This window comes from Pleuronectes platessa, chromosome 11 (genome assembly GCF_947347685.1).
Source record: "Pleuronectes platessa chromosome 11, fPlePla1.1, whole genome shotgun sequence".
NCBI classification, from domain to species: domain Eukaryota; kingdom Metazoa; phylum Chordata; class Actinopteri; order Pleuronectiformes; family Pleuronectidae; genus Pleuronectes; species Pleuronectes platessa.
In genome coordinates, this window is record NC_070636.1 from 7,774,560 (window position 1) to 7,799,341 (window position 24,782).

The window sequence follows — 24,782 nt, forward strand, 5'->3', positions numbered from 1 at the left end:
TGGATTTTATGGTGCTCAGAGAGATGTTCAAAGCTCTGGATATTTGTTTATAACCTAACCCTGCTTCATATTTCTCCACAACTTTATCCCTGACCTGTTTGGTGAGCTCCTTGGTCTTCATGATGCTGTTTGTTCAGTAATGATCTCCAACAAACTCTGAGTCCGTCACAGAACAGGTGTATTTATACTGAGATTAAATTGCAGACAGGTGGACCCTATTTACTAATTATGTGACTTGCAAATGTGACTTGTGAATGCAATTGGTCGCACCAGATCTTTGTTAGGGGTTTCACATTAAAGGGGGTGAATACATATGCACTCAACACTTTTCAGATTTTTATTTGTAAATAATTGTGAAATCCATGTAATATTTCCCCCCACTTCCAAATGATGCACTATTTTGTGTTGGTCCATTACATAAACTCACGATGAAATAAATTTTAATCTGTGGTTATACCATGACAAAATGTAGAAAAGTCCAAAGGGGGTGAATACTTATGCAAGGCACTGTATGTAAAGTTTTGGAAAGGACTCATCGTACTGTTATTCTTACTTTCCCTGTGCTGGTACAGATTAAACTAAAATGATTCCCAGCTACAAAATTAAATGTTCTTTTATATTTATGCATCACTAGTTATAATTAAATCATATAATGTTGTCTACACTCATTGTCCACTTTATTTGGAGTTAATTTAGTTGAATATGGGGCAGAGCAATTTCAATAGATTTAACATGAGTGTGTTATAACTCGTTTACACAGAGGAGGAGAATATATATACATTTATTATATTCCTCACATGTATTTCATGTTACTGATCTTATCTTTGTTAGTTTTGATTCCAACTTGGTTAACTGATACTGATTTAAGATTTTGATTTTAAAGGGATAGTTCATTTTTGGGTGAACAATCCCTTTGATTGATACTGTCTTATGCTGGTAAAGGTAAATATGTGAATATTCCTGAATATCACTGCAGATGTAGAAATTGTCAGTGTATTTAGGTCGTTTTAGAAAATAATAACATGCGGAATGGATATATCTCAACGCAGGATGTGTTTATGAATTCAAAATGCCATTAATAAACGTATTTACTTTGTATAACTGTGGTTAGAGTGAGTTTAACTGCATCACCTGTAGTGCTCTGACATCAACGGTTAGTTTCCTGCCAAACAGCGCCGCCCCGTGTCCGGGGCGCGTATTGACGGGGGCCAGCGCTGTGCAGCATCAGTTCGAAGATGGCGGAGGGAGAACTGAACGTGGACAGCCTCATCTCTCGGCTCCTGGAAGGTGAACAACTTCCCCACTGACGCTACGACACTACGCAGAGTTTGAGTTCCCGCTTCGACTGAGCGCTTTGTCGCGTTTATTCGTTTGTGTTGTGTCGCGGTTGCTTCGGGGGGAAAACGCAGGGAAGCGTTTAGCTAGCGCGGCTAACGACAGGGCTAGCGGCTAGCTGGACCGTTAGCTGTTTATAAACACAGGCGGCGGTAAACGCCTACATCTCAGTTTACAGGCAGCGACTCTCCGACACTCGTGTTATCAGGGCTCCATCTTGACTTTAGCTTCAAATTCAACTTTCTACCGCACGTTTGTCTTTTCTTGTTGTATTCTGCCCCGTTTATTTGTCCATATTACGGTCGGTGCGCATGGAGAAGGAGGGGCTGGGACTGTTTAACGTTTAGATCAAATGTCTTAGCGGCTACATCCTGCACGTTGGCTGGGTTCATGTCCATATTTGTTTTTCCCTCAGGCTTCAACGCTGCTTGTCTGCGTCTCTGCCCTTGACGCGGATCATTTTGCTGTCACCTGTCCTAATGTGCTGTTCAGTTTTTATAATGTCACGTTATTGGGAAGAGCAATCTTTAGATCAGCTGTAAAGAAACAAGTGCTCCAGTTAATTTGAACACAAACAGACACACACACACACTTAAACGTAGACCCACACAACCCTCTCTTATCTGACATTGAATGTTATTGTCACAACATCCTGGACAGAGTTGACTGGTGCTGTGACTCTTGTGAAGCAGGGTTGTCTTGTTGCTGCTCTCTCCCCTCATCTGGGTTTGTGTGTGTGTTTCAGTGGGTGTGTTGTTGTGATTCAGTGCACACAGGCTGCACAATGCGCAAACATCCGTCGTCAGTGTGTGAGAACATTTAGTACATTTTTAAAACAGTGTTTCTCTGACCGGTTCATAGAGCTGGGTACTGAGACAATATCAGGAATTATCCCCATTTATAATTGTCATCATGAGCAGTAGAACCTATAACTGTGCCGATGGAGGTGGAGGGTGAAGTGATGGAGTCCACAGAACACTCCCGGAGTTTCAGGGGTAAACAGCGTTGCAGCCAAATCCAATACAACTGAAGTGACCGGGGACCACTTCTTCAAACATATAAAAACAACAGGAAAATGCCTCCATACTGCTTGTGTGGTTTCATCCAGGTATCCAGGTTTCAGACATATGGTCCAGGCCTAGTTTTAATTCATCTTGTGTTGTTTTGTTCACAATCATCTTGCTATCTCGATCAAGGAGGTTATGTTTTAATCTCAAACAACTCAGCCATGACGTTTTGGAGAGAGGTGCTCGGTGAACCAAGGAATTAATATAACATTTTGGTGCAGATCCGAATCAGGGGGTGGGATCCAAACTTTCTTTGATACTGCAAGACACGTTCGCTAATATCACAGGGAATAATTTATGGATCTTGATGAAAAGAAATCTGGCATATTTAAAGGACATGTATCTATGTGTGTGTGCCATTTGGTGCTGCTTGATTGAATTTAATGGGACTATTAGGCCGTTGCAGGGGTACATGCTCCACTGAGCTCCCTTCTGCTTGCTTTTGTGCTTGGTAAATCAAAGAAATCTTGTTGGTGTGTGTGTGGACCTGGTTTTGGATTTGGCACCGAACGAGAAGTGCTGTCTGACCACCTGCTGTAAAGAAGGCAGAGACATTTCTGTTCTCCTGTGAGATATTCTTTGAGTCACACCAGACCACGAAGGCAAATGCATCTGTCCTTGGCAAAGTTTTCACCAGTATCTCTGTTGGAGATGAAACTGTATGCCAGCACTGAAATGCATCTTAGGAATAATTTGGTATTATATTGCTGGAAAGGTGCTGTCATCCTGCAACTGCAATGTATTTCTTGCACAACTCATGGCAAATAAAGTAAATAATATAGATACTCACTGTCTGCAAACAGCTCCTCGCCCATTTTACACTTTCTTTTTAAACAATAGTCACATCTGTAGTGTCTCACATTTGTGCTCATCAGAGTGTTTGCAGAAATTGGAGCTTCAGTTTGTCTCTTCACTTCACGGTGACTTGTTGATTGTGCTGCTCATATTTTCAAGTGGTCAGTTTTGTTGTTTTGATCTTCTTGTTGTGAGACGTCTCTTTTTCTCACACAAATAAAACAAGTGACTGCACAAGACTAATTAATTTGGATGTTGTCATCTCATAAGCTTTTCACACAGTTGTTCAGTTTGTATCTAATGATGTGATGAGATAGAATTAAGGGTGAGTTGTCGGTGTTACACGGTTAATTTGGATCTAAGGAGCAAATCATTGAGGAATATTGTAGATGTCAGTTAAAAGCACAAGACGCCTCCTGGTTTCTTTGTCGGTCATCTCCCTGAAAGAAAGAGCAGCTTGTAGAATGCCACCTCCAAAGCGGCTGGTATTTCCCAGATGATTTCTGTGATATTTATGATGACATGAATCTGGATCCAAAGGGTATAAATGCAACAAAAAAAAATCCTGTTAAGTATTGGTCTCCTGTTGGTCTGCAAACCTTGAATAAAATGTAAAATAACCTGATTCTCAAAGGGTTCAGGGAATCCAGCCGATGTAGCAGAGCTGGAATGATTACAAACACTCCAACTGCTTTCAGACATGCACGGAAGTCAAGACATTTTCCTGAAACTCTCTGGAGGTTTTTGTGTGAGAACGCAAATGTCAGAGTCAGTTGCTAATGATACTTTCAGGTTATTGATCGGCAACTATTGAGATCGTAGTTTTTTAAATAATTTTCCTCCCATGACAAAATACCAATTCCTAGTTCCATCTTCTGTAGAGTTTGAGGATTTGCTGCCTTTCTTCGGGCTCTGTTTTAACAATCTGAGCACATGTTCGAAAGCCAGTGGAGCTGGTGCATTCAGGGTTTGTCCAAATCCACTACTGTTAGTTTAATGATGGAAAAAAGGTCCCTGAATTAATTGTGAATGTGTTTTGGATGTAAGATGCAATAAAGCAATCAGAGGGCCGTCTCCCACTCCCTTTATTTGGACTGTTGATTGGACAAAGATATTAACTGAGGCCGTATGAAACTTTAACAGGTATTTTTTATTATGGTCAGACATTTTATAGACATCTGACATCTTTTATTTAATAAAATAATTACTTTCTTAGCTTTAAATGGCTTTCCACAAAGTCTCGTCTCTTTTCCAGGGGCATAATAAAGTTGTAGAGGGTCTGAAACACATTCATTGGTATTTTCTGATGTTCAGCACAGATGAACCGTATCAAGAGACTCATAATTCTCCAGTGATAAATTTCCAAGAAGAAACGTGAAAGCCTTTAGCCTTCACTCTGCATCTCAACATAATAGGTTATTGTGTGTTGTGCTGTCTGAGGAAATGTGGTCTTGAGGAAAAGCCAAGTGTCAGTGACGGCTCTTATTCATTGGAATTAAACCTTATGAAACGCTGTCAGTTTCTCCAGACACTTGTACAACCACACAGTTACACACAATTACTCACAAACACAAACAGTAATTTGGTATATGACGTTGGCAAATCCTTGTCGTGGCTTCATTTTAGCCTTTGCCCCTCAATGTTCTTAAGGAAGTGATCTCTTTTCAAAAGTGTCAGTCTGCAGAAGTGCAAACAGCGAAAGGTGCCGTGTGAAAACCAAGCGGGTGAAGCATCCGAGCTTAACTCGCTCAGCACTGACTAGGCCTGGCCGTTGACGGAGGAGCCCTGCTACTGCAATTTTATGCTTGACATCCTGCTCAGCACATGGGTATGAAGCAGTCCATATACAGTAGATGGGCGATAAAGAAAATTGATGATGTCAAGCAGCCGTTGATGAAGGTTGTTGGAGACCTAGAATAGTTCTTGGCTCAAAGATTCACCGTCTGCGAGGATCTATGTTCCTTTGGTTCATTCCCTTCTCCCTGAATTGGTTGAATTAGGCGACTAATGAGACTGGGTGTGCTAGTAGCATGTTTGTGTTTGGACAAAAACACATTCACCAAGCTTTGGTAATTCCTAGTACACAATTTAATCCATTTGAAACTGCTCCACATTTGTCCCTTCAGTTTTATTGTGTTTCCTCTGAGGAACCAAAAAGGGAAGAAGTAAAAGGCTTGAAGGAAACTTCCTCTCTGACGAACAGATTGTTTCACAAGGGGTCAAGCTTTAAGGCAAAGTGGCCACTCATTACATAACTCCTGAGTTAAGGGTTTGTTAACCGCTTTTGATCTGTCATCAGTCCTCATGCAGTGACGTCAAACTAGGACCCAATTTAGTAAATGCAGTCCATTTACTGCTTCTACATTATTAAATACATGGAGGACTTTGTTTGAAGCTAATGTACTGACATGATTCTTGCTGTTATGGGGTTTGTTCCCCGATGGTTGAATGCACTTATTGGAAGCTGTTTGGATAAAAGCTTCAGCTAAATGATATGTAATCTAATAAAAAGTGACAAGGAACAACTGATTTTTTGGTATTGATATTGTATGACCCCTCTTTAGCCTGTTAAACATTACTATTTGCATTTCAGCTTGTGTTTACTACTAGCACGAATCTATTGTTGTGTAGCTGCAACTGTGTCTTCTTTTCAGGCTGAAATAAAACACAAATATCAACTAGAATGGCGCTCAGTGGAGCACATGCCTCCACCAATCTGCACACATTTATAGATATCTGAATGTGCCATATTAAAAAAAAAAAATCAAGATCCATGAACTGTTCACTGAGTAAATGCTTGAAAATCTCAGAATGTTGAAAAAGTGAGAATCCCTGCGTAAGCCATGGGTTCTGATCCACACCGCATCCTTCAACCAAGTTTCATGATTATCTGTCCAGTACTTTTTTGCGTGAACTCTCTTACACTCAAACAAACAAACGTACAAACTAACTAACTAACATACAAACAAGCCTCAGCTTTAATTATATTGTCTGCCCCCCAGTTAATGTGATGTGGAAGCTGTTTTCTATATCTATTCACACTATCTCTGACTATTTCAGCTGCTGACTATAGCCAGTTTGCAACTCTCACTCTTTTCTTCGGTATAAATCTGGTAAATCTGCACCCAGAGCCATGGCAGACTCCCAGAAAGGTGGCTTAAGCTAACAGTGCAACTACACAGCCAATAAACCCTCACCACTGCTGAAGATGCAAGCTGCTGGTGTAGTCTAAGCAGTGGGTTTCTTAAGTATGACTGAGACCTAGCAGCTCTAAGCTACAGAATCATTACGCCCCCGCAGCTCATCAGATTTTAAGATTGCTTTGTGGTTCCGCCACAGCAGTTCTTTTCCCCCTTGGCTGTAAAGTATTCTATTATGGCCTGGCTCTAATAAACTTTGTGGTGTCGGGGGTTCCTGAACTTGCTGCATTACCTTTAACAATAAAATGTGAACCCACTGACTTTTCTCTCCTCTCCAGTTCGGGGATGTCGCCCGGGAAAGATAGTCCAGATGACGGAGGCAGAGGTGCGGGGCCTCTGTATCAAGTCCAGGGAGATCTTCCTCAGCCAGCCCATCCTGCTGGAGCTCGAGGCTCCTCTGAAGATCTGTGGTCAGTGATGTCGATTTATAACCACATTTAAGTTCCTTTTCCCACCACTTCACTTCATTTACTTTATCTTACTTGCAATTGTTTTTTTCCCTCTGTCCTTTAAATCACTTTTCAAATCAGATATTTGCAGGCACTGTTATATTAAAGCCTAAATATGAAAGTAACTGGTCTGAACACTTAAGTTAGGCAATAGTTGCCTGTCAAATATCTTCCTGATTCCTGAAAATGAATTCAGTGCCACTGTGCAATTTCTTGCACGACTTGTATCAACATCCTGCTGTTGAAGTGATGTTATTACTCATATGAAGGTCGTGACGGGCTGTGTTATGGATTGACACGTTACTTTAACAAACTGTCAGCGCTATTTTTTTTTTTCTGTGGTCCACTAATTTAAGTCTCGGTACTACATGCAGCTTGAATATTTGCTTACCATCCTTGGCAAATGTTGGATAGTGGCAACACATCTTAATTCGTAAAGAGCAGCTCAAACAGAAAAGCTCCAGGTCGGCTGCACCAGTGGCAAACTCCCACTCTTCAGAGCACAGACCAGAGCAGCAATTCATTTCTTTGACGCAGAGTTTCCTTATGTAACCAGATGGGATAACACTGCCTCAGCCGGGGTCATATATTCAGCCACTGCCTTTTGTGGGTTACAGAAGGTAAATTTAGGGGAAATATGTACACAGAATAGAATGTACATCACTGTCATTCACACGTAACATAGAAAAACCACACTTTTGCAAGTTAACTCTGAAATACTTAGCCCTATCTCGGTCTCTATCTGTCTCCTGCACATCTCAGCATACTCCCACATGCTTTATCTATTCCCCCAGCGTTGTGCAGCAACTGCGCACAACTCTGGACTAATACATGTACAAATACAAATACAATTCAAAGGATTATATACTTTATTTGCTCATGAGTACACACCCATCTCTCTCCTCATACAAGTGTCTGCATGTACATATTTACTTTGTCTTATTGTTGTTATATAGACAAAATGTTTTATTTTGTGAGTCTTATTAAGGCTCATTCAAGCTGCTTTTTCGTACGAAGATACGAGATATATAAATTTCAAACGATGTAACAATAAGCAAGTTCTATAGAGAGCAGTGCAAAGTGGAGAGATCCGGGACAACAACAATCATGTCGACTGGTTTTGAAGGATTCATCTATGTAGACCTGACCCTGACACGTGTCTGTTAAATATGCATGAGTGTGCAGTGGCATTATTTGTCACAGTGTGGGTCTCTTTGTGTCTCTTTTTCTTTCTTTGTTCTATTGCTACGGCCTCTAACCACAGGTTGATTACTCACCTTTAACCCACAATTGTCGGATCACCAGTTCTCACTATAAAGACCCAGCATTGATTGCATTTACTTATTTACTAAGGTCACATGGATCAGATTCTACATATACTCACTCTCTCTCACATGTTAAACTTAAAGACACCAGCACAATTCTGCCAATGTGTAATATATGTTTTGGATTTTTCAACTCATTGTTGACGATGATGTTCCCTGTACAAATAATAATAATAATCAAACCGTCCCTCATTGTGAGGATGTGTTGGAAAGTAATTCGGACAGATGATGATTATTAACAACAAACTATAATCAAAACCTTGTGTTGATTTAGAACTAAATGCTTTTCATTTGTTAGCCTGTTGATTGTTGAATTAGCTGAAGAAAGACCAAAGTCTTGCTGCTGCTTTGTTTTTATTGTTTTGATTCTGTGGGAACATTTATCACATCATTTCTAAACCATCAGCAGTGTCTGGTCTCGGTTGAATATGATGCCATTTGTTATTGTCTGACAGAAAATTAGCACAAACAGTTCACAGACTGAAGAGGCGGAGATGAAACTGTTTTAGAATGCACACTGACATTTTCAGATATAATGGATAGATTCAAACACTTGCCAGTTGTTCATGTAGACATTAAAACATGTTCTGGTTAGTGTAATCATTATATTATTATATTACATGTCATTTGGCGGACGCTTTCATCCTAAGCACCTTACAATTATTCTAAGAGGGGGCCATTTAGGGGTTCGGTATCTTGCCCAAGGACACTTCGGCATGCAGATCGGAAAGACTGAGGATCAAACCGCCGACCTTCTGGTGGGAAGATGACCACTCTACCCCTCAGCCTCCTGTTCAGAAAAGATTCCCTTTTATTGCGCTTTGAATGGAAGTGATGTGACTCAAAATCCATCAGCCATGTCAAAATCCTTATCTACAGAGCTGTGGACCACAGGAGGGACTTTTGAGTACAAGCTTCCTTCATGTTGTTGCTGTCCTGTCACTGCAGATCAGCATGAAAACTCTGTCCACTGGTCCAAAACAAAACTCGGACAGCTTGAGCACAATTTAAGCCTCAAATGAACCTTGGTCCCTGTGTCACTTTGACTGAAATCACTTTTAAAAAGCACCATTTACCAGCCACTACAAGTAGGAAAATTGTTAAAGCAAGATTTAAAACCTGTTTCGTTGTTCATTTGGGTTTGGTAACAGACATACAAACTTTTAAATCTATGCTTTCATTAACAAGTCTTTTATTTTCTTAACCAAAATCAGATTTAGGCTGAAACCAGTTTATTTCCACGAACATTACAGAATTTAACAGCTCGACCCAAAACAAATGGATCCTATATGAGAAGTGAGGAGACCACTTTCATATATCTGTAGACAGTAAAAAAAACTAGCAATGCTATCATTTGAAGTATTTTAGCATTGCTAGTTTTTTTTACTGTCTAAGTTCACCTTCAAGGTGCACATTCATTTACTTTATTGCTAGTATGTTTCTTTCACTTGTATTTGTGCATGTGGTGTTTCAAATGATTCCTGAAAAAATTATTGCACATATGTTTTTCATAAATCATTTGTTCTGTTTTCTTCTTTTGAGTGTTTTTGTTATTTTCAATCTGAACAGTATTGTTTATTGTTCCTCAAACTGCTGATGTTTTGTTTTTTTGTTGCATGTTGGTGCTTCTGAACCCGCTGGTGATCTCACTGCACAAGGTCACACTACAGCATGCTTGATCCTAGCTTTTATTACTTAACTACCAGTTTTCTAATGCTTGGCCAATAATGGACATTAAATTGTGCAAGCATAGACAATATCTTTATTTACCGTTTTGCCTTATCTTCAGAAGGCTACATTGTAGCACTGCAGCATGAATATATTTCTTATATTTTCCATAAATATCCATTTATGTACCACACTCACAAGATTACACTGAATACGATTACTGATGTGCACTTTTATTATTGTAGAGTTGCCGTATGAACTGTGCTTTCATATTGTGCCATCTTGAGATATATGAGATATATCCATTTATAAGACTGACCTTCCCTTTGTTGTTGTTTTTTTGTTTTCTGCCTTTTTCTCAGCTTTTAAAACCCTGCATTTCTGTGCTGCTATTCTTGGACTGTTTTGACTCTGCAGAGGCAGTCCTGAGTAAATAATTCAATGTCATCCTACAATTCGTTGTGAGGAAGGAGGCAGGAGGCAGGGAGGCTGCTGAATAGAAATTCTCGGTGAAGCTCACAAACTCATGTACGCAGCAATAACTCAGGCTGCGCTAGATCCTGCAACGACTCCTAGAATTTGATGAAACTGAAGCCAGCTCAGGCCATTTTCAAACCGACAGCCAATCAAACACCGGCCACTAAATCATTCTGAGCAGGGGAAGTAACAAAAAACATAGACCACTGCACTGAAAATATCAGCGTAGCTCAGCGGTAGTTTGGTATGCCATGAATGAAAGAGCATTATTTTATAATCCAGTTTACCCAGCTTTTACTACAGAGCCACAGCTCAGCTGAAGTTAGCCCGGCTCTTACAAAGTTCACTCATCTCCAGCTGTCGCTGCAGAGATTACAGTCTATGTTGCCATGTGTCTGCATCTGCCATTTTATCAAAATGTGGCTTTGGCCCTACATTTCTTTTTCTTAACTCAGAAAACTGCCTCATAAATTAAGAATGCTACTTATTTACTGCTTCATGGCCATTTCTGTTTTGGTGCAGGCATAAGCAAGAATTATTGTTTTCTGTGTGATGTCCACTGTGTTTACGCAGTCCTCTGTCTGGTTCTGACCTCAAAGATTTAAAAACAGTATTTGTAGGTTCAGGAAGTTCACAGGTCAGTTCCCAGCTTTAGTTGATTTTTGCAAGGGAGACTTAAACTTTTCCCAGTAGGCAATGGATGAGGCAATGGATGCCATCCCTTTCAAAATGGAATGACCAAAAATTCGTTAGGTGGCCATTAAAAACATCCATAAAGATGTTACTGTTTCATGCAGGTCGGCAGGATTCGGTATAAACTCATCGGTACTGCTTTCATTGTGCACATGCTGGAACAAGCATACAACTCTACTGCAGGAGTGTCGTCCCCCGCGCCCACACCCTGAGCGATCAGCTCCAAAATGTTATAATCTGGAGATACACACCCAAGTAATATTACTTTCATTTTCATGTTTGGTGAAAATCTATCTCTGTGATTTTGGTCTAACCCCCTGGTAAGACTGAAAAAAATTCCCACTGCTTATTCCCAAACACAGAGGACTAAAGATATGACTAGTTTTACTATTGTGGTAGACTAACATTCTAATAAATCATTGTTTCATCTACCATCACATGTTCATTTTCCTAAAAGAAGGTAAAGCTCAAAACGAGTGACCTGGATTATGTTACTGTAGCGTTGCATTAATACTTCAAGACTTGTTTCATTGATTTTGTATTATTGATGTGAAGGACTGTGAAGCTGCTACCATGTAGCACTTGCATCAAACCTGTGCATGGCCGGCTGGGGATGTGAGAAATGATTGATGATGCACTGGGCATAAGAGCTGTACTTCAGACATTCATGTAATCATTCATTTGCAGAAAACGGTGCTTTTACGTGCAGCACTTAGACACAGGCAAAAATAAGTACAGGCTCGTGCAGGCATATAGGTTTGGTGCCAGCTGTGGTTTGTGTTTTGGTGCCGAGATCACTGACAGGCACCATGGAAAAAAATTACATCCCAGCCACTCTCGAGACTCCATTATAAAGTTGCAATTTTTATTGGTTATTTTAATCTCAAGGCCAGACAGCTGCACACTTTAACAAGACCTATTTTCATTTGTATTATTTGGTGCCATCTTGTAATGAAGCATTGCCATAAAAAGAATGGGCACATGCATTTTCTTTCCGCTTCAGTCACAATGAAGCCTGTTATTATTGTCCTTGCTGTTCTGGAGATGCCCTCTGAAGTCATCTTTGTCTGGAGCACTTAACCTAAAATTGGAGCAGCTTTTCATTTGGTGCAGGAGGATAAAAAAGGAAGCAGGTCTTGGCCAGGTGATGAAGCGAGGCCCCCCCCCCTGCAGAGATCCTGTGCTTTTGTGAGCGCGCCTCCAGCTCATCCCTGTCTGACTGGTGTCAAAGAAAGGAGAGAGAATCCTGGGAGAGCTGTTAAAATTAGTCAGTTTACGCCACGATCTGGATGTGCGTCCTTTATTTTTGTGATTAGCCTGGATTGGAGATGTTCTCTGCCTTGCTAGCCCGTGTCCCATGGGCCATGGCATTGATCTGATGGCTGCTCTAATGTCTCTTTTTGTGTGTGCATCCATTACCTCACCTCTGCGATCACAGTAATAGCCACGGTTATATAGTCAAAGTACCTGATATATCCCCACCAACCTGCAGTTATAGCTATGTTCTTAAACTCAGCTTCAGACAGAAAGGAGCTGGTGTGTAACCATACGTGGGGGTGAATGTGTTGTTTAGAGATGAAGAAACTAAAAATATTGCTTGTCCTGCAGCTGATTGCTCTTTTGTCTCCCAAAAAAAAAAATATTCAACAGTATTTGTCCCCCCCTGTCCTCTTACATCCTCTTCGCAGGTGATATCCATGGCCAGTACACAGATCTGCTGAGGCTGTTTGAGTATGGTGGCTTCCCTCCAGAGGCGAATTACCTTTTCCTGGGCGACTACGTGGACAGAGGGAAGCAGTCCCTGGAGACCATCTGCCTTCTGTTGGCCTACAAGATCAAATACCCAGAGAACTTCTTCTTGCTCAGGGGCAACCACGAGTGTGCCTCAATCAACCGCATCTATGGGTTCTACGATGAGTGTGGGTAGAAATAAACTCCTCCTGCACACAAACATCCCTGAAGTACCTATTTAACTAATGTTCCAATAACGTGTGATTGTGTGTTTCAACAGGCAAGCGCAGGTTTAACATCAAGTTGTGGAAGACCTTCACTGATTGCTTCAACTGCCTCCCCATTGCTGCTATTATCGACGAGAAGATCTTCTGCTGCCATGGAGGTGTGAGACGTACATTTCAACGCTTCTCTCAAATTGGAAAAAAGTGGCTTTTTTGACGACCTTGTTCAAAATGTCTCATGAGAAACTTCTCTGTCCTTTCTGTTTCAGGGCTTTCGCCTGATTTGCAGTCGATGGAGCAGATTCGCAGGATCATGAGGCCAACAGATGTACCTGATACAGGTAGCGTGTGTGCATACTCCTCCTTGAATCTGAACATATTCACTTCCTCCCGATTTCTCTCTGGTTTTTCTCCCAACCTTTCTCTTCCTGAACCAACAGCTCTTATATCAGCACCTTCTTCCTCACTATTGTCAGCCTGTGCTCTTCTTTTAACTCCTTCCTCACTCATATGACCCTCCTCTCCCTCTCTCCTCTCTTGCTGTCCCACAGGTCTGCTGTGCGACCTGCTGTGGTCAGACCCAGATAAGGACGTGCAAGGCTGGGGAGAGAACGACCGCGGGGTCTCCTTCACCTTTGGAGCAGACGTGGTCAGCAAGTTCCTCAACCGCCACGACCTGGACCTGATCTGCAGAGCCCACCAGGTACTTATGAATGAACTAAGGTAGAGAGGCTGGAAATGAGGTGTAATTCCAAAGAAACACACTGCAAGCAAATTAATCTTGGGGCTTAAAATTGGTTGGACATGCCCGGTAATGATGGCTCACCTCCATCAGATTGTGTGTCCTCATTGCAAGTAATAACTGTGACTGATACCAGAGACATTATAAGAAACCTGAATAGAAAAGTCTGTAACCTTAAAGATGAAGTTGGACGTCAAGTGTCTCAGCCCTCGCCTGCTGACTGGGACACATAGCAAGTCCATTTCGATGTTAAAAAAACGTGTGTGATGCATCAACTGTGTTTATTTAAACATCAGACATAAACTGTTGCATTTGTTTAAGAGCTTTGGAAACAACAAATATTTTAAGCCTTATTTTGGGATAAACAAATTAAATGTTTTATGATATTTGATGGTGATTCCACAAATGTAGTCAGTGTTTCCCGCAGGATTTTTTTCAGCAGCGGTGGTGTGGTCCCCGAGCCCTCTAGGGGGGTCCGGGGGCATGAACATTTTTTGTACCCTTTACATTGGAATGCATGAATCTGGTGCACTTTGAGAGGAGAATATGCACTTAAATCCTATTCAAACAGTCCTGTGTATTACTGTAGATGGGATTATTGGTGTTGTAACTTTGCCTTTTGTGTCTTCATTTACAGATTTTTATATTTTTGTATAGTAATATTTAAACAAAAAATGCCACAACGCAAATATAATCAGGTCCAAGAACTGGCTAAACAGCTGCCCTTCCTTATCAGTGTATCTGATAAAGACAGATGACAAAATCAATTCAAACGTGTCACCTTTTACATTTATTTAATTAAATAATTTGTACTTTTATCGAACAAACTTGCCTAACATGCAGATCAAGTTGACGATTTATGGCAACAGAAGAAGACAACAAAAGAGGACAACAGACGGAGAACTGTGTAGTTTTTGCTCATCCACAAAGGCTACATCCAGCCTGGGAGCATTTAATTCTCCTGGGCTTTTTAAAGAAGAGCTCCAGTGCTCTCCCTGCTCCTCTCCTTGCTTCTCTCCTTGTTCTTCTCCTTGCTCCTCTCCCTGCTCCTCTCCTTGTCCCTCTCCTTGTTCAGGATCTACCGCACCCTCTCTCTCTTGTTCTCCTTGCTTCTCTCTCACTTCTCTTTCCTCCCTTACTTGGTCTACCTGTATTTTATAAACTTGAGCACTTAAACAACAAGTATATGCTAGAACATCTTATTTGATTCCTTCAAATTACCCTATATACTGTACATGTATTTGTAATGTTCAAATAATATCACCTTGCATTATGCATTCAAATCCAAAATACAATTCTCATTAGCTTGAAAGTTTGCTTCCCTGATTTGCTTTACTAACCTCAGCTCCTCCATTGTCCCCGTCTGCCTTTCTTTTTCTAATCACCCAGCTTTTAAGACTCATCTGCAAATGTAATATATATTATTTAACTATGTTACATATATACATTGTGCACAGTGCATCCCTTAAGAGCTTGTACCAGCCTTTTAACCTCTGAGCCCTAAGCCATTTTTGAGATGTTTTGGTTCGCCTGGATTTATTCTCTTATTAAGATTGCATTCATCACCCTTATAATGCATAGCTGTCAAGCTATCATTTATTTGGGTCACAACCTGGACTATCAGAATATGTGTGCTGCAGTGATGTCGTTTGAATGTAGGAAATTATCAATTAGACAGTAAAAAAAGAAAAGCAAATAATATCTCACAATGATTTATTGATATGACACAAAAAAGGCAAATTGATTAAGCTTGTTATTGCTTAAAACACTTCTTCTTAGTCTTGGGCGTCAAAAAGTGATGAGAAAATTATAAAATAAATATAAGTTATACATAATAGAAACTATTCATGATCTTTTAAGAAGTCCTTAGGTTTTTTCCCTGCATTTATGCTAATGACCACATGCTTACAGGCGATTAGCATAAATCCCTAACTAAAATACGCGATGAAAACGGATTTTATATGGCAATAAAGAACAACATCGGATCTAACAGTATGGATTCATTTTTCAAAGTTCCCGAAAATACCTAGGCTATAAATTCCTGACTGGATATAAGCTCCAGTAAAGGCTATGAGTGATCCCAAAAAGAGCGACAACACCCACACACACACATAGGCCTACACGCACACACACAATACTAGAGGAAAAACGGCACGGAGGTTGCGGTTTATAGATACAATAAAATGATTGGGCTCAGAGGGTTTTTAACACTGGTGGTCATGTAGCGACACATTTTAGCAACTTACTTTCGCTCTCTCTCTCTCTGTCTGTCTGTCTGTCTGTCTGTCTGTCTGTCTCTCTCTCTCTGTCTGTCTCTCTCTTTCCTTCTTTCTTCGATCTTCCGCTTCACTCGCTACTGCTGGAATCAATGTAACTTTGCATCCGTGTAGGGTAGCCTCTTCTTTGATGTTGGTTACGTGACGATGTGCCGCGTGCTGCGCAATTGACGTTACGCGCTGTATATTTTCTAAAAGGAGCTACGTAAAAAAAAAAAAAAAAAATTAGGAGAAGGATTTTTATTGCAGCGGCGGAGAAAATTCAGCAGCGGCGGCGCGCCGCTGCTGTGTGAACGTGGGGGAAACACTGGTAGTCTTAGTTTAGGTGCCAATGACCATATACAAGCATCGCTCTCTCCTCTTTCATTTAGAAACAAGCCCGCTCTAGTTATCCTAAAATAGGTGCCCAGAGACATCACCAAGATGGCTGCCAAATGGCGAGAATTGCCTTTAAGGACTTTGCTGATATAAAGACACCGACCACAGTCCTAAAACACTTATTATTAAACCTGGTGCAACAGTTTAACCCCTAATTTACTGCTCTCAAATGATCTATTTTTCTCCATTTATTATTTATCCAAAAATGTACAGAGATATTATCAATAGAACATTTTTTCTTTGCTTATTGAAAATGGAATATGATTTAGAGAACAAAAAGCTGCTGTCTGCATTCGTAACACAAGACCTCAGATGGATGATAGAGGAACAAACTTCTCTGCTAATTGATGAACCTCTAGCAGGAGAGTCCACAGCTATTTGTGCTCTGCGCGTTTGGGCGTTTTGATATTGATTCAGCCGTGGGTGGTTTTGTACACTCAGTCTTGTTGGCTCAGTCTGTTACTAGCTGGAGATCTGCCTCTGAAGTATTGATCACCGTGGGCGTTGGAATAATCTCATGTGTCTTCTAACAGGTTGTGGAGGATGGTTATGAGTTTTTTGCCAAACGCCAACTGGTCACACTTTTCTCTGCTCCGAACTACTGCGGGGAGTTCGACAACGCTGGCGGCATGATGAGCGTCGATGAGTCCCTCATGTGCTCCTTTCAGGTAATGCAGAACCTGCAGGGACATTTATGCTTTAAAAGATTTTCTACATACACGTCTCACATACATTTATTTATCTCTCTCTGTTTACGTGTTGGTGTTTTAAAGATCTTAAAGCCCTCAGAGAAGAAGGCCAAGTACCAGTACGGTGGGGTAAACTCTGGCCGGCCTGTCACCCCACCCCGCACCGCCCAAGCCCCCAAGAAGAGGTGAACGTTCGGCCTCGGCTCCCCCCCCCCCCCCTCCCTCTTACCTGGTCCGTCCTTGGTCTGCCGTAATGGCAACCCCTGTAACTTCCCTGTATAGCAAAGATATGGGGCTCATCTAATCGCCCAAATCTTTTTTTCCCCTCTTTCTTCCCCACTCACCCTCCGACTCCACTGACAGCTCTTTTCTTAATGTGTATGTGTACATAAATTTGCTGTGACCAATCTGTGTTATTTTTGTTTGCCTGTTTATTGGTATTTTTGATATTATTAACAAATAATCTTTTGGTGGTTTTACTTCCGATACCACTTGAATTTGTTTCTGAGATTCCGTCTCGTGTATGGATATTGCCTTCTCCTTGTAGAGGGGCTGAGTTCAAAGGAATTATTATCAGTTAAACAAAAATGTTCTTGCCTTGATCTCTGATAAAGCAGAGAGAATTCTGCCAATATATTTCAATAAGACTGATATTTACGGCCAGTGTTAAATCCATACAAACAAAAACCATCTCTTGGATTCAAGTGTAACAGTTTGAAGTCATTATCGCTCGTGGTTGTTGTGCACAAGCACAGTTTGTATATTTAACCGTTGAAAAAGTCCACGTCCATATGAGTAGCAAAGAATATGAAGAGGTTGAATGAAATAAAGAGGCTGAATCAGTTGCTGCTGACAGTGGAGACGCTCCTCTCGAACATATCTTCCTCCATGCATCAATTCCTCCACTCCGTTATGTCCCTCCCCCCCGTGCCTCAATTCCACACCCACACACAAACATGCCGCTTCTCAAACCGAGCTGGTGGATGTTCTCCATCTGCTATTTCTTAATTCTTATTTTTCACCAAGATAGTTTCCCAGATATCACTGAACTAGTTCAGGTACAGAATATGAAAACTGGTTAAGTAGGAAGTGGGTACCAGTACCAGGCAGTTTTGTTTTGTGTGATTGTGATACCACCTGGTGTGCAAAAACAGCATTACAGTACAAATCTGATGTAAATTAAACTCAACAGCTCAACATGGGTTCTTCATTACAACGTCAGTAAAAAAATGTTGGAGGTACTTCAGTTGTCTATTCAGCTGACCACCGATCAGCGCTTCAGCATCAGTCCACTGCAAACAGTTGCCTCTTTCTTTTCTTCTCTCCCTTTTTCTTTATTTCTTTTTCTACTTTGCTCTCTGTGGTATCATTCTTCTGTTTGACTTCTGCGTTCTTTCTTTACATTGTTTACTTTCTACTCACTTTATTTATTTCCTAACAACGATAATAAGGAAACAATGAGGTGTTACCAAAAGCTGTTTTGCAATTTGTACGAGTTTGTTTGAAAGTCTATAAATTAATAAACTGGATGGAAACTAAAGATTGATTTGTCTGTATTTATTCGTGTCTGTGCTTTCCAAAAACATGAAAAGTTGCTTTCCCCTCTATATGGTGTCAGCATCCAAATAACATATTTTATACAAATGAAGAGGCATAAAGTGTGAAATATGTGTACAGTCATCACATCATACTCAGGTAAAGAGGACGTTTCTTGCTGGTAGTATTCTCGTTCTCTTCTTTTCTGCCCTAAAACAACAAGGAGGTCAGTGGAAGGAGGAAACGTGTAGTAAGTTCACGGTGAGACAAGATACAGACATAGTTTCACTTTAAGAAAGAGGAGACTGCTGTAGATTATGTTCTCTGTCTGTCTGTGTGTCTGTCTATCTATCTGTTTGTCTTGGGCCGGCCCTGGCAATGTTGGAGCCCTAGGCGAGATTTCAAACTGGCGCCCCCCAACATACACACGCAAACTTTCATGCATCCCCAAGAACTTTTGGACTGTATACAGATGCACACACAGGCAGACAAATTTGTAAGCTATAAAAAAACAATAAAAATATATAATAAAAAATATCAAAAGAGTCTGTACTGATAGCATATCATGTCATGTCGACAAATAAACTTTAATGATGTCCAAAATCGGGGTGATTCTTACCTCTATATTGTTCTTTCTTCTCCTCCTCTACTTTGCGGTGCTTTCTGAATTGTGCAATTGATAATTTAATATTTGTTTTATTCATCTTTGACTCTAACCACAGTCTATCACCGCAGCGTGTATGTCAGGGACAAAGCGCAAATTCTGTGTGAGCCGCCGCCTGACTGTTCACACAGGGAGACATCCAGGAGGATGTTTTAGATGCTGGCTTGCCTGTCCACGGAGCCACGGGTGGTGACATCAGCAAATGTCCCTACTATGCTGCCGAAATGAGTAGGTTTTTATACTTCTCTTTGTTTGCATCATACTGCTATGAGGAACTGTTGTGAGGTGAAATGAAACTCCCTTCTTTTTTTCTGTTCATGCTGAAATAAAGTGGATTCACTTGGTCTGACGTTTTCGATCACATCTTTATAAAACACCTCATTAGCTTCACACTACAAACCCTATGGGGGGGAAATGTTTTTTGAGAGAAGATTCCAGATTCATTCACTAGACTGGCACTCAGTAGAGCCCTACAGAGCCGTGTAGGTTCATCTCTGATCCATGCAGCTTCCTTCTACCCAGTTGTGTTGTTATTGGTCCAGTAGTTTATTACATAAACCTGATGACTGACAAATCAGAGGTGGAAACATAACCTCCTTAGCAGAGGTAATAAAACCTCCACCCATTTATCAAGGAGATGTCACCAACATTAATAATTATTAGAAACACAACAAGAAATTAAAAGTAGAATGAAATGTTTCGAGAATATCTAAATAGTTGACGGGTCATTTTCTGTTGATCGACTTATCAATTAATTTATTAAAAGCAAATTTTCCCCTGCTACTTAGTCTATAGGGTTTTTATATTGTGTTTTATTTACATTGTATATATTGGTTTATTTTTGTCTTGCACTGATTGCTGGTTGTACATCAAATTGCCCTTGAAGGATATTAAAGATTTTCTTTTATGGACAACTTTAGTTAATCACAAGCTGCACAAACCCAGCAAGAGCAGCAGAGGAACCCAGCAGCCAGCAGGGGGCCTCCTCAGGACAGACTTTGATTCTTGTAAAGCGTCCGAAGACAAGGTTGGAAAACTACTGGGTTATTCTCTAACAATAGGTTTTTAAAGCATGTTGAATCATCCATTATCTAAAATCCAAAAATATAAAAGTAACTATTGAGTAAGGCTGTCAAATATATGTAGTAGAGTAGAAAAGGTTTTCTCTGAAGTGTGTATCAAAAGCCGCATAGAATGACATGGACACAAACACACGATAATTTGCCCATCTTCTTACTGTGCTTAGTTCCTCACGGGAATCAGCAGCTGGTGTGGTCGGTCTCCAACAAGAAGTACCCGGGTACAAATTCCACTCTTTCCCATCTTCAAGTTCTCAATTTACTGTACTCTTAAAGTTGCCATGATTTTCCCTATTAATTGCAAAATATCGTACACTATGTAAATTTAAATTAATTAAATACAAAAACAGAAAAATATTTAATAAAAAAAATAAAAAACTGCGCGCGCAATTGGCTTCTGCGCGCGCAGATCTCTTTTTTTATATATTTCATTTTTCGTCATCATCATCATTTCTCCGCGCTGGTTCAGGGGTAAATGGTGCTGGTCTTCACAGGTGACTGACCTACGCAAGCCTGTAGCCGTCGATAATTTCAGTGCAGTACATCATCCACGTCGAACGGGGGCGACATCCCTTCCGTGCTTCAGTGGAAGTTGCTCCTATGAATGTCGTTGACTCCACGGGACACACCACGTGACCTCGGCTAGTTAAACAACATGGATGGGTCACAGTCGACCCTCTGACGCAGTCCCTGTGTTTCCAGATCTGTTCCGTTAGTCGGGACAGCTGCTGAACCAGAAGTGCAGGTTGCTCTGTGCGTTTGTACATTTTGAGAAGATGTCCCGTCCTCTGCACCACGACAGGGACTGAACCGGGTATCGAACACTCTGTTTTTAGATTCAAATAGACGTGGTTTCTCTACGGGAGCCCGGAGGTGTGTGTGTCTGAGGATCAAAGTCATTTCTGCCGCTGAGTCCAAAGTTCATCTTTTTGCAGTTGGAGCTGCAGCAGTGCTTGTTATGGTCATTTTCTCTTGATTAATCTCTAAACTGTTATAATATGTTTGATAAACTCAAGGGACTTGAACTGTTTCTGTGTTTTTGACCTGACTTCCGCATTCAGTGCAGTCGTTCCATACAGCCCTGTCTATGTCACGGGCGGATCTGGCTCATTTAGGGGCCCCGGGGCAGCGCTGTTGTCATTGGGCTCCAATGGGCCCCCTACTCTCCGTTACACATCATTGTTTCCCCTAGAAACAAACATGGACTTGACTTACTTACTAGTAGTAGTAGTAGTAGTATTAAAATACAGCTGCAGCAATTGGAATATTCTTTCAGCGTCTATTCAAGTCAATTCAATTTTATCTGTATAGCACCAATTCATAATAAACATTGTCTCAAGTCACTTGAGGCCTTACAATTTGAAAATGTGTTTGAAGGAATATTGATGAGGATTTTTTATTATTTAGAGATTAAAGGTTAAATCAAGAATATTTAGCAGGTTATTCAATTTTGATAATAGTTTTAGCCTTAAACTGAAATTTAGATTCACTTATATTTATGGACCAACCCAATTACTGCATCAATTGTGACAATCTTTAGTAGACTAATTATTTATTCTAACTAATTATTTTTTCCTCAAACCTCAAGGCTGAACAAAAACTCACTGACTGAGTTTCGATGGCTTCTTCTCCAACAACAGTCCCTCTCTGCTGCCTCAGCAATGAATTGTGGAGTTCTTCCAGCACAGACTAAAGGATGGCAAGGTTCAGGCGCAAATCTTGCATCACATTATTAGCTTTGATTCTGCTCGCCCTCGTCATAACGCTGGTGTTGAAGGCTCTCTCCCCAGAGGACTCTCCGTTCAGCGGCCCCGTGTTTCCAGACAGAAAGAATGACGAGCAGATCCAGAGAGAAAACGACATTAAACCCCATCAGATTGAAATGAGCAGCGCTGCTAAGTCGGACAAAGATGAAGAACTGGAGGCGACGCTGAGGAGGTTTCCTCCTCCAAACTACTTTGTCCATACCTTCTACTATACGTGGTTTGGGAACCCCAAGTTCGATGGCAAATACATCCACTGGGACCATCCGCAGCTGCCACACTGGGACTCGAAGGTGGCTCATGGGTATCCACAAGGGAGACACAGCCCGCCTGGTGACATCGGGTCCAACTTCTACCCCTCTCTGGGAGCTTACAGTTCAAAGGACCCCTCCATTATAGAGGATCACATGCAGCAGCTACGCACTGCAGCTATTGGTAAAAGAGGATTTCTTTTAAACTTTTAAATTAGGAAAAAGCTGGGTGATGTGTTAATGTTATTGGAACGAAATAAGAAAGACATAAGCAATAACCCCTACAGTATTACTCCCACTGCACATGTCATATCTTTGCAAGACCTTTGCACTTTATAAATATAATGCATTATTTTCATGAAGAAGTATTATTATTATTATTATTATTATTATATAGTGTTTTCTCTCAGTTTCTTTCTGTTTGACCTGTATCTGTTTTTCTTCCCAGGGGTCATTGCTGTTTCCTGGTATCCTCCTGATATGAAGGATGACAACGGTGAACCAACAGATGACTTTGTCCCTTTGCTGCTGGAAGTGGCTCATAAATACCATATTAAGGTCTGTATGCAGATATTAATGAGTCATCACACAGAAGCTGATCAAATGTTTGATGACAGAGTCACTTACTAACATGACCGATTTATGACCCGGCCGATATGAAAACTTTACAAATTTAATGAATAAGCAATGTGGAAAAGCTGTGAATTCATGTTTACATTTTTCTTAAAAATCGATTTTCTTGATCCAGTTCTATGCATGTGGTTGCATTTGTGATATAGTTATAATATATAACTATATATTTTTAATAATATTAATGGTTAAACTGTGAAGTATCAATCCTCAAAGTGTTTGAAAATGCCATCTTAGGAATCATTGTGATATATTTATATCTATCCTCCAGTATATCAGTGATGTAATCCATAATATTGTGAATATTAAAACAAACATGTGGATTGGATTGTCTGTGCTGCTGTTTTTATGTTGCTGTGATGTCTGTGTTCACAGGTAGCTTTTCACATTGAGCCGTACAAAGACAGAGATGAAGTCAATATGTTCTCTAATGTCAAATACATCATAGACCGGTGAGTAGTGCTGTGTTCCTTCAGTCCCACACTGTCTCATCGAATCGTTCTGTCACGACTCGATGCATTAATCGATAATTACTGTGTTTCCATGCGCCTATGGATTCCCGTGACATTTTTCTCTCTGATAATCAATCTGATAACGCTCCTCCTCAGATACGGAGAGCACCCGGCGTTCTTCAAGTACCGTACGAGCACTGGCAAGCTGCTCCCACTCTTCTATGTGTACGACTCGTATCTGATGAACTCAGAGCAGTGGGCAAAGCTGCTGAAACACACAGAGGCTGACAGCATCAGGGACACCCCATATGACGCCATCTTCATCGCCCTTCTTGTCGAGGAGAAACACAAGAGGGATATCGTGACGTCAGGATTCGATGGTGTCTACACTTACTTCGCAACTAATGGCTTCTCTTACGGATCCACTCAGCGGAACTGGGACTCTATCAAAGCGTTCTGCGAAGCCAACAACCTGATTTTCATCCCGAGTGTGGGCCCGGGCTATATAGACACAAGCATTCGACCCTGGAACCTCCAGAACACTAGAAACCGCATTAACGGCAAATACTACGAGACCTCGCTGAGCAAGGCGTTAGAGGCCAGGCCCGATTTCATATCTATAACGTCTTTTAACGAGTGGCACGAGGGGACGCAGATTGAAATGGCCATTCCCAAGACGAGCCAGACGGTGTACCTGGACTACCTGCCCAACAAACCTGCCATCTACCTGGAGATAACTCGCAAATGGGCAGCCATATTCGGTGGGGAGCGGCAAAGGTGGCAGGAATGATATGACCACAGAATTCCTGGTACAAAAAGTATTGACATAAAAACTAGTGGAGCTCATGTTACAGAATTGATGACATGAAATTGATGAATAATTGTGTGATGAACCACATCACTTTCTTAATTTTTTACATTATGGTGAATTACTGTTAATTTAACTGATGTCTTAGTATTACTTGTTGAAACCGCCTTGGCACATTTTGGGATAAATAACGTTACCAGCATGTGTTTTGTCACCGTCTCCGATGTATCCACCTGGAGCTGCAGCATGACTCCTGTAAACTGTGACTCTATCAAACCTGAATAGGAACAAATAAAGTGCAGCTCTGAAAGTATGGAAAGAGGCTACTTGTCCCACCCTGGATGAAGAAGAGGTGTGTGGGGGCGGGGGGGCATTTTCATACCAGAGCTGCATGATTCATATTTTTAAGATCATGATTGTTATCTTACTCCCCATCATTCAAATAAACTGATTATTATTTTAAGCTTATTTGTGCTGTAACATTTTATTTATTTGATAGGGAAAGTTAATCAACAGACAAAACACAGTGAATGAGCCAGAGTTAGCTGTA

General features: G+C 40.9%; 2 protein-coding genes across 4 annotated transcripts; both read left to right on the forward strand.

The window, feature by feature from the left end:
* Positions 1-1,180: 1,180 nt before the first annotated feature.
* On the forward strand, positions 1,181-18,589 carry LOC128450937 (serine/threonine-protein phosphatase PP1-beta catalytic subunit). Its single transcript, XM_053434698.1, has 8 exons — positions 1,181-1,287; positions 6,676-6,807; positions 12,698-12,928; positions 13,021-13,125; positions 13,234-13,305; positions 13,516-13,667; positions 16,894-17,028; positions 17,134-18,589. Exons 1-8 carry the CDS (start codon positions 1,236-1,238, stop codon positions 17,236-17,238), a joined length of 984 nt encoding a protein of 327 aa, XP_053290673.1. The 5' UTR covers positions 1,181-1,235; the 3' UTR covers positions 17,239-18,589.
* A 2,381-nt stretch (positions 18,590-20,970) lies between these two features.
* Positions 20,971-24,545, forward strand: manea (mannosidase, endo-alpha). Of its 3 annotated transcripts, none has more exons than XM_053434098.1 (5): positions 20,971-21,289; positions 21,917-22,526; positions 22,791-22,900; positions 23,348-23,424; positions 23,581-24,545. In XM_053434098.1, the coding sequence occupies exons 2-5, from the start codon at positions 22,025-22,027 to the stop codon at positions 24,212-24,214; spliced, it is 1,323 nt and encodes a 440-aa protein (XP_053290073.1). In that variant the 5' UTR covers positions 20,971-21,289; positions 21,917-22,024; the 3' UTR covers positions 24,215-24,545. The 3 variants fall into 3 exon arrangements, with proteins under 3 accessions (XP_053290073.1, XP_053290071.1, XP_053290072.1); XM_053434096.1 differs by having other exon boundaries at positions 20,971-21,201; XM_053434097.1 differs by having other exon boundaries at positions 20,971-21,142.
* Positions 24,546-24,782: the final 237 nt, after the last annotated feature.

Coding starts and splice junctions, on each gene's coding strand:
- LOC128450937 (XM_053434698.1), top strand. CDS start 1,236: ATGGCGGAGGGAGAACTGAACGTGGACAGCCTCATCTCTCGGCTCCTG. Junction 6,808..12,697: donor GGCTCCTCTGAAGATCTGTG/GTCAGTGATGTC, acceptor TCCTCTTCGCAG/GTGATATCCATGGCCAGTAC. Junction 13,306..13,515: donor AACAGATGTACCTGATACAG/GTAGCGTGTGTG, acceptor GCTGTCCCACAG/GTCTGCTGTGCGACCTGCTG.
- manea (XM_053434098.1), top strand. CDS start 22,025: ATGGCAAGGTTCAGGCGCAAATCTTGCATCACATTATTAGCTTTGATT. Junction 22,527..22,790: donor GCTACGCACTGCAGCTATTG/GTAAAAGAGGAT, acceptor TTTTCTTCCCAG/GGGTCATTGCTGTTTCCTGG. Junction 22,901..23,347: donor CTCATAAATACCATATTAAG/GTCTGTATGCAG, acceptor CTGTGTTCACAG/GTAGCTTTTCACATTGAGCC.